Source organism: Apteryx rowi, unplaced genomic scaffold (genome assembly GCF_003343035.1).
Source record: "Apteryx rowi isolate R43461 unplaced genomic scaffold, aptRow1 scaffold_352, whole genome shotgun sequence".
Classification (NCBI taxonomy): domain Eukaryota; kingdom Metazoa; phylum Chordata; class Aves; order Apterygiformes; family Apterygidae; genus Apteryx; species Apteryx rowi.
The window spans coordinates 781,015-793,641 of record NW_020449997.1 but is presented as its reverse complement, the minus strand read 5'-3'; the positions used below and the strand labels follow the sequence as shown (position 1 = coordinate 793,641).

The 12,627-nt window shown below is 39.3% G+C and overlaps 1 protein-coding gene across 1 annotated transcript in view; it reads right to left on the bottom strand.

The window, feature by feature from the left end:
* GAREM1 (GRB2 associated regulator of MAPK1 subtype 1) overlaps positions 1-12,627 on the bottom strand; it is a 100,241-nt gene that overhangs the window by 74,203 nt on the left and 13,411 nt on the right. Inside the window, exon 2 of the mRNA XM_026072836.1 lies at positions 4,028-4,168. Within this exon, the coding sequence (XP_025928621.1) occupies positions 4,028-4,168 (141 nt within the window). The remainder of the gene's footprint in view (positions 1-4,027; positions 4,169-12,627) is intronic.

The following is a 12,627-nucleotide window of genomic DNA, read 5'->3' as shown; positions in this document are numbered from 1 at the left end:
TAGTGAATATTTTGAGCAAAATAACCCAGTCGCCTCCAACTCCTCCAAAGAAAGTTTTTCTTCCCCTGCAAACACTCATCAATATCAGTACAGCCTGTTGGAAAAAGATTACATTGCACAGGTGAGAGTACGCACACACATGTGATTCATTCTACAGCCCTCTGCACTGCTTTTCCCATACAGCAAGTTTTAAGCAACCACATCCAATTCTATAAACTCTCAAAGCAGTAATCCACACACATAACTAAATGTGGCCATGTAACACAGACATTTACATTAGTCTGAACCTCAGCTCTTTCAAGTCAGAGCAGGAGACCTCTGTGGCTTAAGCTGATAAAACCTCAAAAACTGTTTTGATGGTTTTGAGCTGCATAGCCCTGGAACATAACACCCGGGCCAGACAACATCTGAGGCCTCCATACAGCTACTTAAATCACTTCCAGTTTTCAGGAATATGTTTGAGAAGTGGTCAGGAATACCTGTGTTGCAAATCCTTCCCTACAGCCACCTCTGCACAGAAGAAAGAGGCATTCCTCTTGACAAGATGCAGCACAGTGAAGTCTAATGCAAAATATCAAAATGCCTCCTGTGTTCCAAATTCAGATCATACAATAGTATTTTCCAGAGGTTACTACAGTACGCATTTACCAAGGTAAAGATATAAAGCCCTGCCTAAGCCAAAAGTATGGTAACATTTGTCATCTGCTGGAGGGTAGAGATGGCACACGTTCTTTGTTTACAGTATAAGTCTAGTACTAGGAATATCATAGTACCAGGAATTATATAAAGCTAGCTCATAACAAGGTCTTTACTGCTTTCCATTTAAGCATCAAGTATAAACTATAGGTACCAAAGGAAAGGACACCGCAGCAACATCCATAAGTTGTAATGGTGTATCTTGGACTCTCATGAAGTCTGCTCTCCTATACCAAGCCGGGACACTACCAGGGCAGTAATTCTGATCTGCTCTTCATTCTATATGCACGTGAAGACCTCCTCTGTTTTAAGAGCTGGAAACACATTAGCCATTTGGTTTTAATTACATGAAAATTGAACTAGATGCTACATTAACTTTAGCTTTTACTCTAAAGAGAAGCAAACTGGAAAGAGTATTCAAGAGGGAATGCTCAGACTAACAGCTGTCATATGACTGTTTCTTGACGACAATAGCAAAAAATTGACCATACTGCACATCCACAAAAGCAAACACCTATAGCAGTTTCTCAGTCAGGAAGGTACCATCAGCAGGACAGCAGAACACAGAGGTTCCATTAATGAGACTTCACTTAAATGAAATACAGCCTTTTTCTTCTTTAATAAGGCTTTATTGATATTTAGGTCTAATAACGACACTAAAATCTGATTTGGCAAGTAGCAAAATAAGATTTACTTTATACTAGTATTTACATATGTGAGCGATGACTTTGTAGTACTTATATTCACAGTCTCAGGAGAATGAAATTAATTTCAACTTCCCTTTCTGCTTCACAGCTGCAACCAAAACCATTGTGCAATCTGCCACACTAACAGAGTAACTCTTTACCACCATCACCACCCCAACAAAATTGTAAAGTAGAAATAAGCTTGGAAAGTCATTTTAAATGAACTCTTACATTCAATGTCTGAGGTTTTTTCTGGTAGGCGGCTTAAACAGTGGGTGTTCACCCACAACTGGGTGTTCATACTACATGTCTCACTCAACAGAAGCTTGAACTCACAGCATGCAAAGATCAGCTGAGTCCTATAACCCTAAATTTACACAGCAATACAATTTAGAACCATTTTCCTACAAGGACATAAAATCCCTGCTCTAAAAACAAAAACTTAATGGCAGTACCTCATAAAAGCAGTCTGCCAACTGCTCCAATTGTGTTTTTTGTAAAAGACAAAGATGTTGCATGCAAACAAGGGGCTGCACCAGTGAGCTCACAAGGCAATCACCAGCTGAAGGCCCTACCCATCAGTAACAACACTTCCTCCTCAGGAAGACTAATGATCCTGGAGCGCTCCTATCTCCCAGCCTTTTTCCAGCTTATTGCAGAGCAGAGCAGATGCCCAAGCTAGTTCCAGAACTAGCAGCATAACTGCAGCAAGGACAGTACCCAACATAATAAGTCTTTTTAGGCAGCTACATTAAACTTAGCCTCTATACCGCAGGGTTCTGGATCCCAAAATCAGTAACTCAACAGCACACCACACAATGCAGAGCTGAAAGCTCACTTAGTGTTAACTTAGAGATCTCTGTATGGCAGTCAACTGCAGCATAAATTTATCTTTAGGATATGGAAGATGTCTCTGAATACATTTAGATGTTAGCACCCACGCACCAGACTGCAGTGCTCTAATAACTAACCTTCATAGGCTTACACACTTCCCTCGTTTCAAGATGAGCCCATAGCACAACAATACCACACAGGTCAATATTGCAAGTTAGCACTGAGCATTTTTGGCAGTGTCAGAACCCATCACACATTTAGCAAGTGCCCTCACTAAATGGCAGTTTCTGAACTTTCTTATCTTTTCATCTCAATAGTGAGGGGTTTATGGAAGGGAACCTTCTGGAGGCTGTTTGAAAGCAAAATATATATTTTAGGGGACAGTCCAACCAGTTTAGATTTTGATTTTGCCAATATCTATGTAAATAAGCCACAAATGAATGAAGAATAAAGAGTCAGGAAGGCCTGCTTAGCAGATGTTTTTTTTAAGTTCTTTACAAACTAGGATCCAAGATTCACTAAACTCTTAAAGAGTCCAATCTTCTTTCACACAAATAATTCCTGTTCTTCTTCCAGGAATCACAGTGAGGATTCTGAAGTGCACCACTCAGTTTGTAGGATGTGAGGTGCTTATCTGGGTTCTGCACTGAGGCTTAAGCAGTCAGGAGGTATAAAAAGAAAAAAAAAGCTGTTACTAAGCATAAGCACTAGAAGCTGTTTATACTAAGAAAGTTAAATTCAGAGGGTTTTAATGCCATGTGTATTATGACATCATGTGCCATGAGTCTGAAGCTTTTAAAAGTGGCTTTAAACAAATCAACCTTCCAGAAGTCAACTCCAAGGAAAAATGGCACGGAACAAGGCAACTGAAATAAGTTCCATCACTGAAATATGGTGCATCACTGCAGTTACAGCACTGATGTGGTTAAACCAAAAAATTTCAGTCAGCTCTTATACAACTAAGCACACTCTCATTACACCAACATTTTAAATGACATAGTAAGAGAGCTGAACAGATTACTCATTTAACAATTGGCTATACCAAAGACAGAGTAAAAGCATGGTACTAAGTTCCACTTCTTTCCAGATGATTCCTTCAGTTAACACTTTCCAGCTTTGTAAATTTTTGTATCTTACTGCAGTTAGATAAGTATCCCCCACTTGTATAGTATTCTCTTATCCAACTTGTGAAAAAGGATATTAAGTAGTAGGAAACATCATTAGAAATAACTTCTTAAGAAAGTAAAACTAATTTGAAATCGTACAGTAAGTATTGATTAGTTAGTTGCACTATATGTACATGGAACAACAGTAACACTGCATCATCCAAAAAGGCAGTCAGTGACAAGAAGCTACTGAGAAGCATTAACTTCCCAGTAGCTAATACTGTTAGCTTCAGTATTATTATGAATGATCTCTGATTTTTAACATGGAAATATTAAAAAAAATCCCCCCCAACTTGAGTATGCAGTGAAGTGTAAAATCCATTCCATCTTTGATTGAACACTTCATGGCATTTTCAAACTTCCATACTTTGTTACCAACATCACAGATGAAAAATACTGGCAATTGGTTAGACTGGAATTAAAACTGACTCTTCTGTGTAGCCATGTATTCTGTCAATGTGCTGCCCGATGAAATACATCTAGCCCTGGGAGTAAGCCAGTATCTCCTGTGCTCTGTGACATTATTAAAAAGTTAAATCACAGTCACTGACAGACACATAGCTTCTCTCTGTCAAATAAAATGATCAATGTAATTGGTAGGCAATTTATTCTCTTTGAACTTCTATTTCAGGTTGATAGCTTTACCTGCATAATGTACAGGGATTTCTATCTTTGGCCCTATGACGTAGTGACCTTCCTCCAGACTGTGAGCTGTAATTGTTGTCCACTGTCGGCATGAATGAATCAGAAGATAATCACTCTCTCGAAGGCCTTCTACAGCTTCTCCTGCAAAACACATGTAGTTTTCTTAAATCACATTTTTTGCATGAATAATAAGGGAAACTTAACAATAAGCAATTTTTTCCTATTACTGCTTATTTTTTCAGACATTTTGATATTTAAAAATCAAATTAAGCAAGTTTTAATGCTAGACAATACTCATTCTGCAATGCAAGCACTTTATATTAAAGGAAAAAAGCAAACAAAAAACAAAACAACAATGCTTGAATACAAGTACCACAGAGATGTAATTCTGATTACTCAAGCAATGGCTCTGGGGCTCCTTTTTCAGCTTTCTAAACAAGCAGGCTTTCATATCTCCATCTGTGTCTACCTATCTCACATAATACGAATCCTTGAGAGCTATTTTGATTTTTAAATAGAGGAAAGCTATGAACAAACAAATCAGCTGTTAGGTTTTGCAAGGTATCAGGACAAAAGTGCATTTTCATATGCTAAAAGATCAGCATCACACTAACCTATAGCCATCTGAAGCCAAGTCTTGTTCATTGCTATTAAGTAATTAGGTATCATACTTTCAGATACAGAGATTTTAACTCCATCATTCTATCCCTTTCCCACTCACTACTCAATTAGCCCTTCCTATAGCTGTAAGCTTAATCTTGCCACTTAACAAAAAACTTTAACATGCAAAGTCTTCTCTCACTGACAAATTCAACTAAAAAAACCCAAAATCCAGGTCATGTCCAACTCATCTTTGCAATATCTTTTCTTGTACTTTGATGTTTGTCAAATCCATCCCAAACACTGCCTGAGAGCTCTCCTTTTTTCCTCTGCCCCGTCAAATCCTCAAGTCTCTGCATTTCCAGCAAGTACCCTTACCCCTCCTAAGCGCACACATTGGCTGCAGTGTCCAATCAGGACAAAAGTGCTTGGCTTGGCTCTCCAGCAATTGCAAGAGTCATGGCAGATAAGCTATTTGCTATACGATACACTGTTTGAGAAAAGCGTACTGAACAGGGTTGTAAAGAAGTAAGAGCAATCTGCTATGATACGCCCTGTTGTATGCAACTTTGTGCATCGTGCTTAAAATATGTATCTGACACTTTGTGGGTCTTTCGCAAGTTGTCTTTAAAGCAGACACATGCACATGTCGCACGAACATTCAGGAACACTTGGGCACTAAACACAGGAAGCTTTAGATTTCATTTTCCCTCTTTCCCACCAACCCTCTGCCATTACAGCCAAAAATAAAGCAAGTCATTTACCCCTGGAATCAAGTTTGGACAAAATCCATTCCCTTCAGCTAAGACAACAAATTGCACATTCTCTTCACTGCCCTGTGATATTCTTAAGTTAGGGGAAGAATTAGACTTTCTCAGTCTTAGACGGCAGATATTTTCCTTGCTCAGTCTCTGCAAAAAGAGAGACACTTCCCATTGTTGTTTTTTTTTTTTATGTCCACACCAGGCAATCATTTCCACTGTATGCAGTGGCTACCACACTGCCATTCCTGCCTGATTTCACGCTCTCATTCTATCAAAAAATACCCTCCTACACAATTCAAAATACAACAACTGGTATGTGTGAGAATTCTTAGATTTTAAAATGAGAAGAAACCATTAAGACCACCTGCTCTGACATTCACAGGCCACACAATTCTAGGTAGTCTCTCCAGAAACTTATACTTGGCTAGGAAAGGGAGAGACCCATCCCAACTTGCAGATTTCAAGAGATGGACTCTCCTGGTCTGCTGTTCCATGGCCAGTTAAACCTCAAAAAGAGCTCCTGTTTTGCACCTGTCTGGCTTTAATTTATAAACATGGATAATCTCTTGTAACAGCGGGAGGAAACCCAAAACAAAGGCAGAAGGAGCTCACCAGTACCAGTTATTCTTTCTCCCATGAAGGTACTATTTTCAGGTTTCCTTCTTATTCATAGCACAGACAGCAGCCTCCAAGTGAATGTGACATTTCAAGCACTGGTTTCTGAATGCTACTTGGAACATGTTCCTTGGCATCCCAATAAAGAAGACAGTCTGTTTAATATCTGATAGCACCATACCTGCACCCATAGTATGCTAGGAGCATGGGAGAAGGGACCTCAGAAAGCCTAAGGAGGAGCAGCAAAATTGCCATACAACAGAGGAAAACTCTTCAATCCCCTCCACATCTTGAAAGGAATTAAGTTATTTGGTAAAAGCATCATGCACCTGCTCAATTTTACCAAAGCATCTGCCTTTGAGCACCTTCTGTTCTCTTTGCTCACAACACTACTCCTAATAACGCATAAAAATTCTCTTCAGCTTGCTACAACAACCACCTTTACAATTTCAAGGGAAAACATTATAATAATAATATACAGTGTTAACCAAGACTCATGTTTCAGTTCAGAGTGTTACACTCATGCTTTCTATAAACCACGGCAACAACTAATTATTCCATCCCAAAACAAAATAAAACAATGACACCTAAGGGATGAACTAGTATTTTAGTAGTTTCACTGACAATGGTAAACAAGTTTTGAAGGAAATACAAAGCATCTCTGATATGTTTTTTTCTATGCCTTACAATTTGAAGTTATAATTCCAGAACATTACCTAAATAAAGGCTGAATTTTATGTCCAGGATTGCAGGGAAATAATTATAGTATGGGTCACCCTTGAAGAGTCTGAGAAAATTTCTCAGTAAAATAAAGACATCCATTATGCAAAGATGCTTCCAGTCACAGCTCACATGCCATCATCTGTTTAAGCAGCTACTCTGTTAAAACTGGATAGGACATGTGAGTGCAAAAAGACATTAAGGCAGGCCCAAGAGTGACTACATAATTAAGCCTGCAGCTGGAAGTAGCTGTAGTTTTTAAACAGAACTTTGGAAACCACAGTTCTTATTACACCAATTATTTGCTCAAACGCATTAAAAAGGAAATGAATTTCATACTGTGTCATGGAAGTTTGAGCAGAGGAAAGGTGGTGGAGAGGACGTAACTTGGAATTTAAGGTCTCTCTGACTCCCTCACAATATGCAATATGTTGTTCTTCAGTATGTAGTTCTGATCTTTCCTACTGTGGATGAACCAAATTCCTGAAGTTGCTTAATAGGAAGACACTCCTTGTCACTTGATTCTCTCACGGAGAGAAGAATCTTCCAGGCAGGAAACATCTCTGACCCTGGTTATACCACTCTGTTCCTGGCCCAAGCACACCCAGCGTTTAGCCCTCTCTGCGTTTCTCAGCCGACCATACCTTGCAAACAGCCACACACACATCCAATCTGATCTTCTTCCTGTTTCAGTAACGCAAGCCTTTCATTAATCACATTTTAACTATGCAGGAGAGAAGTCATCAGGCTTCAAATACACAAACTATGCAACCCCGTTCTCACCTACTCAGCATACTCCTACACTACTGCTTACATAAAGATCAGACGTCATGAGAAAACAGAGAACACAGGCCACTCATCTTTAGCAACAATTTTGTCTGTTATGATCAAATACGGATTAGTTGCATCTTCTTGCCCTCTCCTCCCCACCCCAGAAGCCTGAAATATAATTAAACCACTACAAAGAATCTACAGGCAAGTACTTGAGCTGTTCCCCCCCCCAAATAAAAGCCAGAGAAGCAATGAATTATCACATGCACTTCCCCACCCCTTCCAAAGTTGTCGTCTACTTTCCAAAATATGAGTCAAGTTTATTCATATTAAAGCCTAAGAAACCCATGATTCGCTAACAGCATGTAAATCTTAAGTAAATCGTCAACACCCAACCATGACTAACAACAGAAGTATCACACCTCTGAACTGAAAAGTTAGCCAGTGTATTCCTACACAAGCTGTCATCCTATAAGCACTGCGACAGAGATCAGTAGCTGGGCTACTTCATCATGCATCGCTGAAGCAGCACCGTAACAGCTGTTCACGTATTCATTCCAAATCAAATGTAAGAAAATGTTAGCAGCCTACCATTTTTTAAATTATTTGATTGGCAAAGCTCCATTTTCACAGAATTTCTAAAAACTACAAATATTGCAAAACCCACACCATTGTTCAGAGGCAGTTGCAGAGGGAATGTTGACTCTGAAAAGAAAATTCTTCACACGTTGATACAGTTAACAAAAGGTAATTGCTTAATTAAGATTCCCAGGCTTATTAAATGCCACCTTCATTAAATGCCAATACTTCTTTAATACTTCTTTCCAGTTCCAAAATACAATCACTCACATTTGCCAAATCTTGACTCTGTCATTGTAAAAATCCCAGTCTCAGATTAACAGTCAAAAATCACAGAAAGACTGGGAGCAGGCTCTCTCAGTCTATGAGTTCAGAGATGAATTCCTGTTCTCATTTGCAGTTTTCAGAACCAGACGAGAAAACAGTGGTTGGCTATGTGCAGGGACTGAGTTTATATATGGCAACACTGGAGCACACAAAGTAGCATGTTTCTTTTGAAGCATGCACTGCCCTCTCTCTAAGTTATTGCCACCATTTACTTTCTAGAGATGGGCACTTTTATACTGTTTGGCATTTCACAATTTCCAAGTGTCTATGGTAAAGCCTCGGAAGTAGAACTTAAGACCATTCCAATTTTGAAAAGTCCGAGCACTCCCATCTCCTTTTTGCCTCCTTCTGGATTAACAATTAAAGCCTGACCCATTAAGTTCCACAAAACAAAATTCCTGAAAGTTCCACGTATTCTGGTTTGCCAAAGATAGCAGTGATGTTTCAACACCAACCACTAAAGAAAAATAATGAAACAAAAATTTTTTTGAGTTTTTCATTCTAGTATTGAGAAACTGACATTCAAGTTACTGCAAAATGTGAAGAACAACATGACTCATTCACTCACACAAACTACACCGCTAAAAATAAGCAGCGATCTACAGGAATATAAACATTTTATAATGCCACACATTTTGTCATCTTGGCTAGGAGTCTGCATCACTGCCTTAGAGCATAAGCTCACGTCTGGAGACATTTAAATAGTAGGTAAAGAGCAAGTCAAAGAAAAAGAGGAAGTCACATTCAGGGTTCTTGCAACGTAACAGATACCATTTTAACAAGCCAGATGAGCTAGAGACCATCTCCTCATGCCAGGAAGATGGTTAAGGAGACATTTTTCTTATCTCATTCATCACAGAGCGAGCTTTTGGCTGCCCCTTGTGCATTAGTTCAAGCATGCAGACTTTGCTCTTCCTGGAATGAAAAGCTTTAAAAATAAAAAAGAGTTAAGACCTCACAAGAAACTGAAGATTGCTTAGTGAAATAGCTGGTGAAGAAGATGCCTGCTAAACCCCAGGGAAAACTCATCCAGACTTTGTGCCATGTGTTTTCAGTAAGTCTGAACTCCATCTGCAACCAGGTAACAGATGCTGTACAATTAAGCGTAGCCCCCAGCCTGCCTTGGCCAGTTAAGTAGGTGGCAGGCTTTAATTATTCCATCTAAGGTTCCATAGCCTCCTAACGTGTTATTATATAGGAAAATCTCAGCAGCAATCATTTCAGTGGATAGTCAGACAGATATCTACAAAAATGCCTCTTCTATGTCTTATGTATTCTCCAGCACTCTCAACCTTTTCCAATACCCTCAGAAACAGGTGGCTTCTGGAGCTGAGACAATACCTAAATGAGGTTATTTGGAACACACAAACAAAAAATCCTACCAAAAGCAGTATCTCTCCTCTCTGTCAGATGCTTTCTTTTTTTGTAAGAAACAGATCCCAGCTTCAGTACCAATGCTGAAATTAAAAGACAAAAGGAAAAAAGACTAATAGCATGAGCTGGTTTTAGGACATTTGGGGCTTGATTGAACAGTATCTGGCTACATAAGATGACCCATAATTAGTGGGCGTTAACATGGAGAATAAAAGGAAAATAAATTCCTCTTTTTTTTTTTTTTTTTTAAATTAACATACACACATGACTCACCTCAACTTGTTTCCATTCATGCTTGTACTAACATTTGCTAGGACCGGAAAGTTAATTTCTGGAACAGCAAAAAGAGGTAGCTGTCTGGTTAGGTAAGCATGTCTGCTGTGAACTAACTATGAAGAACTGTCAACACATGCCTAGCGTTACAAGGGAGGACTAGCAACCAAGGTTTATTTTGTAACCGGGAAGGCAAGAGAAAGCAGAATGCTTAGAAACTGGAAAAAAAACAAAGAACTGAAATTCTTATTTTACTAATCATGCTAACATAGCACTGAGGAGGCTTTTGCACATGATATCTTCTGCATTGGACAAAGAGTAGCGATCCTTTCCCTTCCTGAGGGTCAAACAGGCCATGCATTAACACACACCTTAACAGTATCCTATAGTATCATGAAAAATAAAGCACAGCCACAGCTAGTATGAAATGAAGTTACAGTCCTCTGTTTAAAAGAAAAAAATAGGATCCCACCACAAAGGCTCCCAAGAAAGTAATATGGAATTCACTGCTTGGTGCAGAGAGATGTTTTAGGTCAGAGACAGGTCACCACACTTGCACAAACGGGAATGCCAGCTTCACTCTTCCACCCCAAAAGAAGGAATCTACAACACTGTACACCAGTCAACTAATAAAAGCTGGCTCATTTTTGAAAATGCCAACTTGTATTTCTGCAAACATTTGCTAGTCACATAGTTCCCAAAAGAGGTAACATTTTAGGAGGAACTCAGTTTCTTTTGAACTTACTGGAAGATTCACAGCAGGTAACAGCTGAAGCCAAGGCATAAAAGCACAGGGTTCCCCCTTCTAAAAATGGGAAGTAGAGGGCCTAGCACCGCCAAGACAGAGCACCTCAAGAGACTGAGCACAGGTCAGAAACACCCAACTGTGAGTAGGGAGAACCTACTAACTGCAGATTATTCACACTAGTTTTAGCCTTCTTGGCAAAGAGGGTCTGTGAGCATCGGGGATAACAGGAACCTTTTCAAGGTAGGCTTCATGTATCATGAGGTCTTAAAACCAGGCTGGCTACCACAGGATCTTTTTGCCTTTAAAGAGAATCCATCATAACTCAGGACCATTCTCAACTGGGAGTCTGTGTTTCCTTTCACCAGTGGGCTCACTCTTTATACACTGTTCAAACACCTCCCAGTACTTCACTTCTTATTCACTTCTTATCCAATGTTTGGGTTTCTGATCTCTTGAAAAATATGCATAACTGTCCACAGAAGATGACAGACAGCAACTCCTTGTTCCATGCAAAACAAATAAGCAAAATGATCAAGGCCTTGTCTATGTCAGGCTGTATCACAAAAATTTTTCACTGTGAACTTCAGTTTAGTCTCATTTGATGTAAACAGCCACAGAAGCATTGCTAGTGTTTAAAACCACCACCACACTGAGTATAGCTGCTTCTATGTTAGTAAGAGCACAGATTCTTTGAAAAACATACACAAACAAACAGCATGGGCAATGGGGTCCAGAACAGAATTCCAGGTAGTCAGTTTTCCAGTATCTTTAAGGCTTAGCACCTAATCTTAGCACTGGAGTCTAAATTCAAAGGATAGTATGAATTCTTTCACTTAAGAGGACAAGACTGCATGTTCCTAAATAACCTTTTCTTTCTTTGAGACATGCAATTGGGGAGAAAAAAAAAAAAAAAAGAGTATGGAACAACTCAGTAGAAGATGAACCTACTATATACTATTGGTTAATCAAATACCTTCAGTGCTGCCATACGTGACCATCTGAAAGCACCTGAATAATTGTTATCAAGGGGAGAGAACAAACAAATGAGCAAATAGCCTTTTTTCTTTAAAAGCATTGACCTCATCTATAGCTATCTAATGGTTATGCTGTTGCAGACAAACTGAAGCTGGGCCAGCGCACAGGAATTGCTCCCATCCAACTTCTAATCCACCAGGATGCTATCAATACATAATCTTTCATTTCCAGCACTCAGTCATATTACCATAGCAACATCTCCCTGGCTGAACAGGTGCTTCTTCTCCTACAGATTATTTTACCAATACTTAAACCTTTCTTCTTGTATAATGCTGAGTTTGGAGTTGACATTTTGGGGGAAGAAACACAAACTTCTTAAGTCTGAATATTCAAATTAGGACAATGGAAATTTTTAAAAATATCTTTCAGATCACACCTGCTCACCAACTCAGCTCTCACGACAAATAACTCCTTTCTGAACCTTGAAGGAGGGTGAGGGGAGGAATCACACTAATTAATCTTCATGCTGCATCATATTGTAGATTATCCCTTGGGTATCCATCTACAGAGACATACCTCAGTGAATGTCAAAGAGTAACAGACACCCTAATTCAACATTTATTTGAGGGAGGGGGGGCGGGTCAAGCTTTGACACTGTAGTTTTGGTTACTGGTTACAATTTGGGTTGGTTTGGTTACAATGAGCTGTTCAGCCTGCCAGTACTATTTCCTCTGCCAAAGTAACATGCTGGTCTATAACAAAGGTCAGAGGTAGAGTTCAACAGGGTGAGAATATCTGAATTTTCCATTTTGAAGCAGTGAGGGGAATTTGAATGGGGTAAGTTTAAAAGTTTC